At 40.1% G+C, this 16670-nt stretch overlaps 1 protein-coding gene across 1 annotated transcript; it reads left to right on the top strand.

Annotated features, from left to right (window-relative positions):
* Positions 1-11970: 11970 nt before the first annotated feature.
* Positions 11971-14503, top strand: LOC148658274 (olfactory receptor 2AT4-like). Its single transcript, XM_088639374.1, has one exon. It carries the CDS (start codon positions 13236-13238, stop codon positions 14208-14210), a length of 975 nt encoding a protein of 324 aa, XP_088495500.1. The 5' UTR covers positions 11971-13235; the 3' UTR covers positions 14211-14503.
* The last annotated feature ends 2167 nt before the right edge of the window (positions 14504-16670 follow it).

The raw sequence follows: 16670 nt of genomic DNA, 5'->3' as shown, positions 1-16670 counted from the left end.
TAAAGGTTAATCTTTTGATTAATTGATTAATTGAAATGCTTTTTGAACTCAAATGAGTAGAATGTTTCACATGCTTTTTCCACAAAACATCTTTGTGGGCTATGTTGTATAACATATCATGTGCTTTTGGAAATGCTACGTACAGTATATGCATTGTATTACTCTCAACAGCTGATGCAGTCAACACTAGGAATCAATTATTAACAAAAAGCTCATTCAAACTTTAAAGCACAGTTATATCGATAAGTTTAAATTAACACATTATTCAAATCCTAACTCTAGCTTAATTTGTAAAGCGTGTGCATTCAAAAGATCATTTCATCAGCTTGTTTCAAATAAATGAATACCTGACTATGTATCTAAAGTATTATATAACATACATTTTAAGGCAAATTACATTTACATTGTGTAAATCCCCAATAAACTGCCTATTTCTAAAGATATGGAACAATACACATTGTGATCAATCTAACAGGTCAATTCTTAAATTAATTTAAAATTTAGGACTAAAATGTAATGTCTCTTCAACCCTAATGGATTACCAATCTCTCAAGTGAAATATAATTTGCTCGATTTACAGTATCAATTGCTTGTTGGTTTTTCCAGTCTTAGACTAGACTAGACTTAGACTAGGGGTTACCAGTCCTGGTCCTTGAGGACTACACATCTGCTAGTTCTTGGTCCAGCTCAACTCTCTGCTACAGACTTGAAATCTAAATTTACTTAATAATCAAATTAATTTGACCTGCTTGACTATTTTTACCCCTTAAAAACATTTAAGTGTTGCCTTTTAAGTGTTGCATTTCATAAGCACAATAAAATTGCAAATTATTGAATACCAAACAAACTTGCAAATATTCCAATTAATCAGTTTTTCAGTTCAGTTAATGGTTCAATTAGGTAATTAAACTCATCTGGAATTGAACCAAGCAGGTTTGTGAGCCTGCACACAACTACCTACAGTATAATAGGTCATTCACCAGTGTGTTTTACCACTGGGTGGTGTTCATTCTAAGTAGTGTGTGTCACTAGTGTGTGTATCTTTAGAGAATCCCTTAAGGACCGTTAGGCTTTTGTTATTGTAATTGTAGTTTGGATTATTTAAGAAAGGGATTAAGAGGTCTTTTTTCACTGGAACCTGGATTATTTAAGTAATCAATTATTGATTGACATTTGCCCTTTAGATCTAGGAATTCTACAAGTGGCTTTACATTTCTGTAGCTTCATTGTGATGTAAAATGAATGTTTTAAGCTTTAATAGGATTTTGTTGAGCATTATGAATTATTTGTATTCATGTGACAAATAGCTGTCATGCCTCCAGTGATTAAAAAAAATGACCATGCAAAAAAGCTCTAAAACAGGACATAAGCAATAAGGATCACAAACAGGAGAAAACAAACTGTGTCTATAAGCCTACATGTTCTTAACAAAAAAATCTGTTTTCAATATATTAATGTTAACACAAGCTGTTGTAGCGGAGAGGCTTATTAATAAGAAAGAATTAAGTGTTCTGAGTCTTCCCAAATGAGGCCCCATTTCTCTGTTCATCTCTGTGGTGCAGCCACAGAGAAACTATTCATGCAGGCTGATTTAAGGTTCCTTTGATAAGGACAGCTCCCAAAGGGGGATGCACTTAGCTAAGCCTGGCTATCATGATCAATGGTCATCCATTGGCGCCTATCTGTCTAGGGAGTGCCAGATGGACATCTGGACTGCATTCCTAAGTGTCAGGAGTAAGTGACTCATATCTCACCTTGATCAACCAATCAGGGACTGGTAGGGCCGAGTAACCCACGTGGGACTCTGATGCCCATGGAACTTTCAGCCAATCAACGAGCTGAAGTTCCTCCAGGTAAAAACAGGCAACACAGAGAGCCTGAGAGATTCAGAGGAGATTCAGTAAGATTCAGGAGAATTCTGTGGACTTTTCTAAAGGGAATTCAAAGGAGAATTCCAGGGCAGGATGGCCCAGGAGCAGAAGGCTCCCAAGGGCAGGACATTCTCGCAGCGCGCCTCCTGACCATCCTGAGACTCAGTCCGGACAACCACGGAACGGCCAGTGTGTCCGAGTGCCAGAACTTTCCTTTGTTCTAAGAGTCTAGAGCGGAGGTTGCCAGAGAGTAACCAGAGGATCCACCCGAGGTTAGCACCAGCAGCAGGCCTCGTGAACAGGTCGGAACTGTGGACAGCTCAATCACTATTCAGAACTAGGTCTTCATCAGGAACGAACCGGTCCTCTTCCTGACTTGCTGGGACCCACAGTCATCTTTTCTCCTGTGCACAAACTTTGCTAGTTAAAGCCAACACTAACTAGCCGGTCAGTGAGCATCTGCAGCGCACCGTCGCAAGCAGCACAGCACAGCCTGGCACCGAGCCAGAGAGCGCGGATTGGACAGCAACAGCCTGCAACTGTTTCTCTGAGCCCGCAGGAGATCTGAATCCCCAGAGATTGGATGAGTATTCAACTTCAATGCATTACAGCTCGAGAATTCAATTGTTATCCCAACCAGTTGATATCAATTTAATTCCTAAGAGTTATGTACTTGTTTTGAGTATCTAATGTAGAAGTTATAACCAAGTTCATTTATGAAACGGTCTTAATGAATGATATACTGAACGTATGTCCTCTTGATATGTGTAACACTTTGTAACTGACTGAATATATACCTTTTGTATTCTGATAACCCTCTCGATAAGATATGTTAGGTTTATATGCATATTCTATGTATTAATAAATGTATCCTCGTGTATTAGTACCTGTGTGTGTGCGTTGTTTGAGTTATGTCGCATGGTTGGATTCTAAAGCCATCAAAATAATCAATTTTGTGATTTACTGCTACAATTAATAATTGTCTCAGTAAATGCCCAAACCCTACAGAACTGGTGCCTTCAGAGAGCCACTACATTTACATTTTGGCTAAGGCAACATTACATTTTTGGCGTCCCTGGGCCGGCTATGATTACATATTTGGCGTCCCTGGACTGGCGTGGCAAGACTGAAATGAATCAACCAAGCGGAATAATTCAATATAAAACGCCGCGGGTTTCATACACGACAATACAGTGTGCTGACAGCCGAAAGGAAAAAAGTTCCCCTTGCTCTTTAAGCAGTGCTTGATTGTTTTGTGATCTTTTGCGATCTACCGGGTTGATTGCATACTTGATCTTGTGGTTTTCTGTGGTAAAACTGTGATTTCGTACTTAAAAGTAATACTCTTTAAGTTTAACGATGGTTGCTAAAAGGTCTGAATTCGGGTCGCTATTAAGCACTCTCTCTAGCAGCGACAGGTCTGACCACGATCTCTTCCATATCTCTGTCAGTGGAGAAGCTAGAATAAATCTCCATTCTCTGAGAGAGCTAGCGAAGGGCATAGAGAGATTTGACCCCGCAGTGTCAGAGAATAATATCGAGAGTTATATTCAAGACCTCAGGTATACCCTGCAGTACCTGCCAAACGCCACAGAACAGGAGAAAGTATTTCTGGTCAGGAAAACTACCAGCAGAGCTGTACATGGGTGGATGGCTAGGCAGATGAAAGAAGTCTGTAATGACTTTGAACAGCTTTGTCATGCACTTATCGAAGAATACAGTGCGTTTATTGACCCGACTGCCGCCGCCCTTAACATTAAGCACGAGAGAGCAGAGTCCCCTCGCAAATATTACGAGAGACTTAGACGAACTTATTTTGCAGGGCGAAATGATGAGGGTTGCGAAGAGAACACACATTTCAAGGGTTTATTCATTGCGAATCTCCACCCGTCAGTCAGAAAGATGATCTTAATGCATACAGATGCACAGACCATGAAAATGACTGATATTAAGAGATTCGTGCAGAAAGCCTGGGAGTATGATGTCCAAAGTCGCTCTCAGCAAAAAGCTGTTAAAGTGACTGTGTTCGCCGTCAGAGCCAGCAGGGTTAATTCCCCCCTGCTCGAAGGAGCACAGGCTCCTGAGCTGGCTAAGCCCCGTTCCAAAGCAGGCACACAGGACCGCACCCAGCGTCCTAAGTGCCATGAGAACACCGGGGGAGGGAAAGGGCTAGATAAAGCTGAACAAAAGGATTCAGTAGCCGCCCGCCTGGCCAGGCTTGAACAAGCTTTATTAGGACAGGGACAACCGCTCCCCAAGGCTGCTGGAAGCGTGAATGAGCTGATACTCTCCACTGGAGGAGGCGGAGACCCGCCCCCTCTCCCTCCCTCAGTCTATCTGATTGAGCGGAAGGGTTCCTGCCTGGATGAGGTCAGCCACTCCCAAGTGAGTGCTGACTCCACCCCTGAAGTCACAGAGCAGGCAGTAAAACAGAGAGGAAAAGCAGGAAGCTTTTACCTCAAGGCTGCCATGGGAGATGTCTTACACAGTGAGACACTGATTGACACTGAGGTTGAAAGGTGTTTGATGTCACACGGCAAGCTCAAACGGGTTGAAAAAGAAAAGGGCATGCGACTCAGAGAGGAACCTTTGGTGGATCGCCAGAAAGGCAAAGTGTGGAAAAAGGTCAAGGCTCCTAAGCCTTCTGTACAGAAGGAAAGGGGGTCCAAGAGGCAGACTGTGCTCACACAGTGCCCACCGAACACAGAAGCCTATGTGAAGATTCGTTCTGTTCCCTCTGGACAAGAAATAAAAATATTTCCTTGTTCCCCGGATATACAGGGAAGTCGTGTCCCGGCCAAGGTCCCAACAGCCTCCATGCCACAGGAGCGGTGCTCCGAGCAGCCGCCTGATCCACCAGGTAAAGCACACACCTTTTACATCCCTAAAGAGGAGCAGATCTCCCCACCTGGCGATGAAAAGGAGCTTTCCCTGTGCACCCTGGCACCCAAGAGGGGTCAGGACCACCACCCCACAGTGGTGGAAGGGATCCAGATGGCAGGAGAGCAGGTTGGTGATGTAGCCCTCACCCTTAGCCCTGAGAGGTCCTCTATTAGTGAGGATCTACTTGAGCAGCTGTCACTGGGCCACCGCCAGGTGCCCCTGGTGGAACATTCACAGGTTAGACATGAGGTCCAGCTGGACGCTGAGACTACTGCGCTGTGGACACACCTGATCCCAGATGCCGATTCCCTCTGCTGTGACCCAGGGAACCTGCAGTCAGGTAACATTATTTCTCACAACTACCAGGTAGTGAGTGAGACTGACCTGATTGTTCCTGCCTCAACGGCAGGGTTGCCAACACACCCAGTCCCCAGGAAGAGACAGGGAATGAAAGCCGAGCCGGTTTTCTCATAGCCACCAGCTCAGTCTGTCAGTCTGAGTCTGACCAACAGTGGTTCACCCAGACTGGAGCTGGATGGTCAAGTCACCCGCCTGCCAGTGCAGGACATCGCAAAGAGGGGTGTCAGAATCCCCGCCTGCACTGACATGGGCCTGGTGGGTGATAGTAAGTTCAAAGACAGTGAACTAGCTATCCCAGTGCTGGGGCAGCTCCCTGAACCCCTAGCGAGGGAAGGGGGGAGCGAGCAGGTGTCCTACACCTACCCCCAGCGAACGATTGTAAACATGCCGATAGAGGGATTCCTCAATCAGGAAGTGTGCAGGGTGGACCTGAACAGTGAGAATGGGATAACAATCCCAGATCACTCAGGTGATCCAGATGACCACTCAGCCGAGGGTCAGGCATGCTCCACCGCTGCACCACCCCCTGCAGGGTTCCTAGAGCACAGGCATGAACAAATTGAAAAAGCAGATGCCCTGGAAAAGGAGGAGCAGCATCAGCAGCTGCGTCAGATCTCCCCAGATTTCCAGGATGTTGGTGCCCAAGATGCCACAGGGCATACTGAGAAAGACACCATGTACACGCTGCGCCAGCTTAGAAAGGCAACAGTCTCTCAGAAGGAGATGACTGGGATCAGCCACCCGAAAAGACTTTTGGGAGGACTGATTGCTGCCGCCACTGTTGCACGTTTGCTTTTTCTGGTAGGTTTGTGTGCTACTGGCACTCTCACCCTGACTGCCCCAAGAAGGCAGGTGTCAGAGATGCCAGAGGGTAGTGACAGACTGTATCAACAGCAGCAAAAGTTGGAAAGCTTAGGGAAAACCCTACAGGCAACTTCCTATGCAACAGGGTTAAACCTTATTCCCCAACCAGTGGACATGATTGTTGGTGTTATACAGTGGGTTTATGCTTGTGTGCAACAGGCCAGAATGTTGACACAAGACCTGTTAAGGGAGTTTAGTGCCACTGTAGCCAGTCTAACCACGGCACAATTCCCAACCCACTTGATTCCACTCTTCTCAGTAGAGGAGTATGTGACATTAACCCCATCACTCATAGCTCACCCAGTAGGCAATCCAAGATTGAATTCGGTTCCAAATCTTGAGATGGGTATGGCTACCAAAGCTATCCATTGGCTGTGTCTAAACAATTCACCAATGAAGGGTGTAAAGCTACTAATGAGCAGAGGAAGGTTAATGAACCCCATGAAGAGCAGGTGGGAAGTAAATGGCTGGTCAACACACCACATTTAACTGACACTATGACTTGTGACAGGCATGATACAGCTACCGCAATGCAGCTACCTAACCAAATAGTTTTCCTGCAAGTTCCCGAGGAGGCCACAGTGCTCTTGAACTTAACACTGTACTGTCTAGAACCAGACAATATAAGACCAAACTTGAGGTCATGAATGCCTTCAGGTGCCACACTATTGAATTGGATAGAAATCCAAGAAACAGTAAGCCCTGAAGAGGTACAGGTAGTTGAGTTTGCTTTAATGGAACAAACCTCCAAACCACCCTAGCAGATACCCAACACAAGTGTTGTGGTTTATCGGGGGGCTGGGAACAGGAACCGTTGTTATTGTAACACTACTGCCGGGTAGCTGGATCATGACTGGGTGTACTCTGAATGCTGTACTCTTACATCAAGATGTACTCTGGGTAGCACGAATGAGTCAAAGGTAGCATGTCAAAAGAAAGGAAGTGACTTCTCCCCAAATATCTACTACAGAGGTATCAGATATAGACAGTGAACTTCCTGATGTGTAATTCCTAGACTGAGATAATGTCTCCTACCGTGTTTATGCATACTCCAGATGTTATTCATCCTGTTTGTATCCAATGCTGGTTCCGGTATGAATTCTCGAGGAGTAATGTGAACATTTAAGATTAATGTTCTAATGACAAGGGACATCACTTAACTCTGTTTCGTTTTGAAGGCAACAGCGCCTCAGGACCTCGTGACCTTCAAAAAGGGGGGATATGTAGCGGAGAGGCTTATTAATAAGAAAGAATTAAGTGTTCTGAGCCTTCCCAAATGAGGCCCCATTTCTCTGTTCATCTCTGTGGTGCAGCCACAGAGAAACTATTCATGCAGGCTGATTTAAGGTTCCTTTGATAAGGACAGCTCCCAAAGGGGGATGCACTTAGCTAAGCCTGGCTATCATGATCAATGGTCATCCATTGGCGCCTATCTGTCTAGGGAGTGCCAGATGGACACCTGGACTGCATTCCTAAGTGTCAGGAGTAAGTGACTCATATCTCACCTTGATCAACCAATCAGGGACTGGTAGGGCTCGAGTAACCCACATGGGACTCTGATGCCCATGGAACGTTCAGCCAATCAACGAGCTGAAGTTCCTCCAGGTAAAAACAGGCAACACAGAGAGCCTGAGAGATTCAGAGGAGATTCAGTAAGATTCAGGAGAATTCTGTGGACTTTTCTAAAGGGAATTCAAAGGAGAATTCCAGGGCAGGACGGCCCAGGAGCAGAAGGCTCCCAAGGGCAGGACATTCTCGCAGCGCGCCTCCTGACCATCCTGAGACTCAGCCCGGACAACCACGGAATATACCTTTTGTATTCTGATAACCCTCTCGATAAGATATGTTAGGTTTATATGCATATTCTATGTATTAATAAATGTATCCTCGTGTATTAGTACCTGTGTGTGTGCGTTGTTTGAGTTATGTTGCATGGTTGGATTCTAAAGCCATCAAAATAATCAATTTTGTGATTTACTGCTACAATTAATAATTGTCTCAGTAAATGCCCAAACCCTACAGAACTGGTGTCTTCAGAGAGCCACTACATTTACATTTTGGCTATGGCAACATTACACTGTGCTTTTCTAAATATTTTGACAAGCAGTGCATATTGAATTGTAGCATTAACTTAATTAATTACATTGTTACAGTGGCAATTTAATCAATGTCATCATAATCAATAACTGACACCCGCTAGTTATGGCAGTTGTCATGTGAACCAAAAATGCACATAACATCTTTTAACTACATAGTATGGAAAATAAGCACTTTTCTCCTGATACTGCTCACTTTTTTTCCCTTACATAGGCATTAGCGGGCAGAATTAATGGAAACGAAAGGATCATTTTCAACATTGTTTATCAGAGTATCACTGGAAACACTGATGAGACAAATGTTAAAAATGACTGCATATTTTTAGTAATTTGGTACTAAATCAAATGTACCTTTTCCCTATAAATAAAAGTAACAGCATTATCAACAAATGTGGCACTAGTATTTATTTTAAATAACATTGAATAATATATTTTTATAAACATATCTCTACTGCAGGGAAATAAATCCTGACAGGAGGTAAATGTTGACTTCAAACAAATAGTATTGATTTATCTTATTATAGTCACATAATTGTTCCTTATTTACATTTATTCATCTGGCAGACACTTTTATCCAACATGACTTACAAGCATCCAGTCAAGGTACAGTACATGAAAAAGTATTCATGTAACAGTAGCATAAAACAACAATAAAACCAGTAAGTACGGTGTAAATGAAGTGCTAGGATGTCACACAGTGTTACAGAGTATTAGTGCAGCTTGACAGACATTGTAACATGCTCTGACAGCCTCTGGAGTGTAGTTTTGTATATCCTGAAGAGGTGAGTTTTCAGCCTCTTCCTGATGATGACAAGTGAGCCCACACTTCTAACAGTGGCAGGTAGGTCCTTTCACCACTAGGGGGCAGCACAGAGAACAGTCGAGCCTTGGATCTGTGGAGCTTCGGTAATGGAGTTGCCATTCAGCCTGAGAACCTGGATCTCAGGGGTCAGGAGGTATCCTGGTGCAGTTTCCTTGAAGCCCTGTAGGCCAGCACCAAGGGATTGAATCTGAACGGATGCCAATGCACACAAGGAGATGGGAAACATGAAAAGTTTTTCAGGATGTAAAAGATGAGGTAGGCCGTAGGGTTTGGTCTAATCTGATGACACATGCAGAGAGCCCTGCAAGAAGGAATCCAGGCATGAGATGACAAATGCCAGCATGAGGGAGTTGAGTAGGGGGTCAGGTATGGGCAGATCTTCTGGATGTTGTACAGTACATGAGGAACCTGCAGAAGTGAGTCACAGATGATATTTACTGTGTGAATGTGTGGTTATCACCAAGGAAAACATCAAGGATCTTGGGAGTCTTGGTGGAGTTCACATAAGCTGTGCCCAAGGTTAAAGGGAGCTCCCAATTAAGTGACAAAGGGATGCAATTAGGGTTTCTTATGTAGGGGGTGTGAAAAGTGTCTGTTTGAGCACAAGAACTGAACCTATAGGGATCAAGGGCCATGGAACATCTATGGGTGGATGTGGCAGACCAGTACATGAAGGGACTGCAATAATCTGCTGCCACAAGCCACCAAATCTCTTAACAATTGTAAACAGGCTCACTGGGAGATAATTAGTTAAATATTGTTGAAGGGTTAGTGTCTACATTCTCAAATGGGGTTAATTAATGGTGGTTTAGTGTGTAAAAAGAGTAACTCTGGAACTTGTTGGGTTTGGTAGCAGTTATGTGGAGGTTGCTTGAGAGGGTTTTTTGTAAATATTTTAAAAAATCTGCAATAAAGCCTTTTTTTAAGGTTTGGAATGCCTCTCAATACAAACTGGGAACATCACTACATGAACAACTAAAAAAGAAATGGCAGACATGGCTAATGGTTTCTTACATACTCAGTTTTTTTGGTACATACATGAAAGAATGTAAGAGTTGATCTAGTTTTCTGAATAATCAAAATGAGTATTTCACTCAAGTGATTACAGAGAAAGAAACTACCATGTTAAATAATATTTGTATAGAAGCAGAAATGTTCCAGATATCCCAGATAAATATGAGAACAGCAAATCCCTAAGGCTTGATTGTATGCGGCAAATTCTAAATAATGGAATTCACAGGCCACTTACAAAACATTCCCACATTCACTCATGTTAGGGCTAATACACTTTGACAAAAGTTTCTAATGCAGTGACAATCCTTAAACTAAAATGCATAGATTGCCTTGCTAAAATAATCACCCTTTTTCAACGGTTTAATTTTGTTGAATCACAAATGTTGACTAAAAACTTTCAAATGAAAGTTTTTATTCAAATCATAAATTCTCAAGCTAAACACGTAAAGCTGTTAAATATCAGCAAAAAATGCAAAAAAAATCAAAAGGGAATTTTGATTTGAAGTTGGGAGACAACTATTATAGCTGCATGTCTAATGGGATTAATTCTCTACCCATCAATGTTTCATCTCAGTTTTAGGACTGAAATACTGTATATTTGCCTCTAATATTTGTACTTCGCTTTGTCCATTTGCACCTCAGTCTTGACAAGTATCACAGTCCCCATTGATGAAAATAAGTCCAATAACATGATTCTGCAATCGCCATGCTTCACAGCAAAAATAGTGTTGAATCGGTGATCAACTGTGTTTTTCATACAGATGTGATGCTTTGCATTTAGACTTCTTGTGGTCAAATAAGACAAAAACCTTTTGCCATGTTTTCAGCATTGCCTAAATTCTTTGTTGCAAACTCCATGTGGGATTTGAGATGGGTTTGCTACTCAAAACAACCCATTTCTGTGAAATACCTGGAACTTATTGACTTAGACAATTGGACTTTGAGAAATGGACAGTTCCTCGCATCTCCGCCATTGAACTCTGTTGCTCTTTCAAAGTTGCTGTTGACCTCATGGCGGCATTCCTTATCAGTTTACACCTTTCCCCGTTACCTTTCCCATTGTTCAGTTTAGTGGTAGGCAGTCTGATGTACAGTAGGCAGCGTCGGGGTGGTACAAAACACCTTCTAATTCTTAATCAACTACACCATGCTCAAAGAAATATTTACGGTCTGTGGCTTTCTACTAATTTATTCTTGAGGTATTTTGAAATATCCTTGGCCTTCATCTTTGAATATTTCTTGAAATTCACTACCGGACCAAAGGACCTTACAAAGACAGGTGTATTTCTTCTAAAATCACTTGAATCAATATGATTGCACACACAGAGGACATTTAACCGTCTGTGTGACTTGTCAAGGTATTTTTGTGCTACTGAAGTACAGGACTTTATTTAAATTAATAACTACTCACCTACTGTAACTTTACCTAAGATAACCAGTTCTACATCATATTTTCTCTGTGACACTTTCAACCTTTTAAATGGAAAGATACTGGCCACATACATCTTTGTTACAATCAATGTGGATGCATAGATCAAACTACAAGAATAAGACATGCATATTATGTCTGTATCTTAATTACCTAAATACAGACCCTCTGTTGCTTCAAATCTGTGATATGAATCTACCAGTAACATTATCTGTTTAGAAGGTGAAAGGAGACTGCTTATTAGTTAGGCAGGAGAAGTCATGCCAGATAAATATCTCACAGCTAACTGCACATGACCAGGCTCCTAGTGTTAGAAGACATTTGTATCCAAATGATGAGTGTGGTGCCAAAGGGGTCTTGTGGTTTGGAGGTGATGACAAGCCATTTCTCAAACAGTCACAGAGTATTAGCCTCTAGTGTTTAAAGATACAAGAAAGATCATTTTCCCTGCATGTGCAAACCAAATGTAATATTACTGTCACTCAATGACAAGACACCATTGAAGAAAAAAATAAAATCAAAGAAACAAATTATTTTAATTCAGTCACCATTTAATCCTTGCATTGTATTCATATTAATATTTGTGGGTACATTAAAATAGATCCACTTTTTCTCTTATTAAAAGCATGTAAATCAAGTCTATATGTTCATCATATAACACAACATGTTAATAGGTCTCTTGTTTGGAACAGTCAGAAAAACTCAGATTGGATAAGCAGTTCAACATACAGTAGTTTACCTGGTATTGATACAGAAAAATTATTTCATATTTGTGGTGAAATGTGTGCTGTAAACTGTACCCACCATAAAAAAAGAGCTGGGAAAAGCTGTTTAATTACTCCTATAAGGCTAATAATTAGTTCAAGTAATTTGTTAAGTGCTAAGAAGGAATACATTGGAGGCAAAGCAATTCTTCAAGAGTGGGTAGGGGGCTCCTTTATCAAACACCCAGTCTGTTTAATATTTGAGATGTATAAGCATATATGACAGGCTTGATCCAGCGCCTCAGTTTGGTTTGACTATTTTTTTTCCCATGTTGTATTGTTCTTTATATATTCATGTTGATGTATATTCAGAACATGTACTGTACACCACTGAGTATGATGCTTTGCTAATGCTGCCTTGACATTTCTTATTCTAAACTCTGGATGGTATATAATAGCATGTTTTCTAAGACAATTAACTGTTAAGTTACCCAAGGGTTCTAAGTAATTACTTTATGTCAGAGCAATTTACACATTTAATGAAATCCCAGGTGCATTCTGAAGAAGGAACATTAACATAAACAGCTCGAGACAAATGCTGTGCGCTTACATTTTTTCCTGTCCATGGAGTGTTTCATTTCCATCTACTACGTCTGCAGCAGTGGATTGGTGAATGTCCCCTTTTCAAATGAATAAACACAGAGTACTCAAAAGCCAACAAGATAAGTTCTTGTGCACCTGTGAGGAACTGCAATAACCTGATTAGCGCAGAGGTATAAATACAATGTAACAGCAGCAACACCTGAGCTTTGCATGAGCTGCAGCCTGAGGCCACACCTTTACCAAGACACAATTTGTGCAGATTGTTGCTGTGTTTATGATGCCATACACCCTTAAAATCTTTAAATACGTTTGCTTGAATTGTGAATACCATACCTAGCAGGGAAAACCAGTAATGGTTAAAACCTTGACTTGTTCGTTTTCAAATTTCCATCCTATTGCTGGCAGTAACAAGAGACATGCATTCAAGTGAGTTTTGAGGTTCGATATTGGATGTTTGTTATGAATTATACTGAATAATAATAATATTATCGTCCTCTTTTTTTATCCTTCTGTTTAAGGTTCAGTTACACCTGACAGAGGTGACGAGTTACTGAGGAAAGGAAACAGCTCTGACATCAAACATCAAAGATGAGCACCGATTCTGCATCGAGGGCTACTTTCATCAATGATTCCTTTGTGCGTCCTCAGGGATTTTATCTTGCTGGGTTTTCATCATTACCTTTAGTCAATGTATATTTAATTTTCCTATCCGTAGTGTACATTGTAACGTTGCTGTCTAACACATTGATAGTCTCAGTGATATGGTCAGAGGAACGCCTTCATACTCCCAAGTACATCGCGGTGGTCAACCTGGCGGTCACTGACATTTGTTACAGCACAACCTTGATCCCACAGATGATCAGGGCTTTTCTTCTCAAATACAACTTCGTCCCGTATAGTTTATGCTTAACGCAAATGTTCTTTGCCTTTACGTTCGCTTCGCTAGAATCTTTCTCGCTTGCTATACTGGCGTACGACAGGTTAATTGCAATATGTTTTCCACTGAGGCAGCACTATTTTAACACGGTGCCTAAAATGACCTGCATCATATTTACTGCTTGGATCGTATGTACCGTTGCCATTGCTTATTCCGTTTCTTTAATGAACAACCTATCTTTCTATAAATCCACCACGATTTACAGCTATTTCTGCGATTACGCACCAGTGTTTCGATTAGCCTGCAACGATTATACACAACAATGGGTCACCGCTGTCGTACTCAGCATGCTCATAATATTTGTCCCTTTGATGTTTATAATTTGCTCGTATTTGTCCATATTAACTGCTGTTTTCAAAATGCAAAACCTAGCTGGCAGACACAAAGCACTTGTGACATGTACCGAGCATTTAACGTTAGGTGCACTTTTTTACTTACCGATTTTAATCCTGTATATTTGGGGATTCTTTTTTTTAGCTGTTGATGTCGACATAAGAATGCTCAACCTTTCATTGTCTGCTTGCATTCCACCTTTAATGAACCCAATAGTGTATACCCTGAAAACCAAAGAAATCATGAATAAAATACCAGCACTTTTCAGAATAGTTAAAGTTGGTTCTAAATAATGAAAGGTCTGCATTTTTCAATTTACTAGGTGTATTAGTCTGAGGCATTTGTGTAAATACAGTATAAATGGGAATATATGAATGCTACTATCAATGTATACCATACAGTACACTTGCCATTTTGATCCCCTCTTATTAATCTAACTTAATCATTATAAGCACTACTGCACAAATAAAAATATACTGTTTTTTGGCATTTCTCACATTTTATGTTTATATTCGAACTTAACTGAAAAATATTAAAATATCTATGCTCTTACTGATGAAGTGTTTTATCAGTAAGACATGATTAGTTTAAAGTTCAAAATATCATATACTGTATAGTATCCTTTAGAAAGCGAATAATAATTTAAAGAGTCATTGCTTAAAATCATCAATTTTAAGTATTTTTACAGAAAATGAATAAAAAGTTCCAAAAGCACCTGGATTTTCATGAAAAAAAAAACTGCTTGGAAGGATTTAGAAATATTTATTTAGAAAGTGCATACTGTAGATCTTGTGATTATTAAGGGCCATTAACTCTATCATTGTTGTCACTGTAATCTGAAGGTTAACTTTAGATAGCCCAGTTAAAAATGTACAATAATAATGGGTCAAATATTTCTTGTATAATATTTTGTATTAAATTGTGTAGTTATCTGCACTTCTAAAGCTTATTTACTGTATATTATATTAATCACAAATTAAAGGGTGTCTTTAGATTATACACTTATATATTATACCATGGTATTGTAGTTCATGTGCAGCTCCACTGAGCAGGAGACCTTGATTTATTTGCTTTTACATTTCACTGAACCAAAACTTTGACACAAAGTAACAGATGTTCTGCTTTGTGTGAAATAATCCCTTGGCATCCTCAAGATTAATAAAAAAAATGCTATCATCTCCTTCTCATTTGTAAACCTTGGGGATAGGTAGTGCCTCTAAATATATATACAGTATGAGAAAGCAAGGTGATACATGGAAAATACATGGAACTGTATTTAAAACTGAGAACAGCTGCTACCCCTTTACACAAAGGGTTGTGGGAGTATGGAACAATCTATCCTGTCATAATGTTGTTGAATATCATTAATTCCTTCAAGTTACTGTTGGATGAGATCCTTCTATCAATTAACAACTGAAAATAAAAACAAATGGGACATACAGTATATCATACAAAATATTTCTTAAAATGTGATCTTTCTAAGCCATTGAACATTACCGCTTGGTTCCTTGCTGCTTATGGAACAATAGTACATAAATCCCACCCTTTGTGACAATTTTAACCCTATTTAATAAATTTAATATTTAAATATTTCTACTATTTAATAATTTAATAAATCCTACACTTCTAATGATCCAGCGATGTTTCACTGAGGCAGTTGTACAACAAATGTGGCACTGCTTACTAGCCTTTCAAACAAAAAGCACGGGACGTTTTCTGCCGAACTGGATGCGCTTTTACATCCTGTAAAGAGCATTTTGTGGTATAAAAAGGTTTTGTATAAATTGGATGTTCATAAATAAACATGATTTTAAAATTTTCTTTGCTTTGTTCTTCAAGGATGATTAGAATGTGGTTGTTAAATTAAAATTGATTATATACCTAAATAATGCATTTAATTACATAAAAGACAAAAATTACATAATTATCCCTCCCAAAGCTCCCAAGAACTCACAGGAACATACTGATAAGCTTGCAAAAGGACAAAGCTTACGTTATGGATCAGAGCATGACAAGTACTGTATTTTCCAGTATTACAGTAAATGTACAGAGGGATTCTATTGCCCATTCCCTTTTGGTTCTGTTGCACATTATTTTGCAAAAAACAGAGGTAGTCTATATGTATGCCTTCATGGAAAACAAAAATTACTACAAGACCTTTTTTTATTTTAGTGTATTCATACAAAATAAAGCAATGTGGGTATTACAGTACAGTATATATGGAATTTACCATATCTAGTTTAATGTTACAACTAAAACTAAAAGTTAAAACAGATTTATATAATTTATTTAGTACATTTAGTTACCTTATTTTAAGAAACAAGGTAACTCACTGCAGTGATGGTGAGAGTGGAAAACTGGTGAATAAATTATTTATTATTAAAAACATTGTTATAAATATTTGCTTTTCATTTTTCACTAACTTTCCATGTGTAGTTCAAACCACAGCAGGTACTGTATTTAAGATTGCTCCTGTTAAGTGCAAGGGGTACAATGAATTCAGTACCTTGGAGAGGTCCCTGTCTTCAAAGGTCATGGTATCAAATGGTTGCAAAAATTGGAGTTTGTGTCTGTACATCGGGAACACCATACATTCAATCAAACCACAAAACTGTGTGACTCTTTCACTGACTTTATCAGGTGCTAAATGATGAATATGCAGACTACCGTTACCTCATATTGAATTCAAGTCTCAATAAACATTTCACCTCATACTGTCCACTTACTAGAAAGGGTGAGGAAAATGTAACTTG

This window comes from Lepisosteus platostomus, chromosome 7 (assembly GCF_059453375.1).
Source record: "Lepisosteus platostomus isolate fLepPlt1 chromosome 7, fLepPlt1.hap1, whole genome shotgun sequence".
Taxonomy (NCBI): domain Eukaryota; kingdom Metazoa; phylum Chordata; class Actinopteri; order Semionotiformes; family Lepisosteidae; genus Lepisosteus; species Lepisosteus platostomus.
Note: the sequence above shows the minus strand (reverse complement) of the source record. Positions and strands in the feature narration are given on the sequence as shown.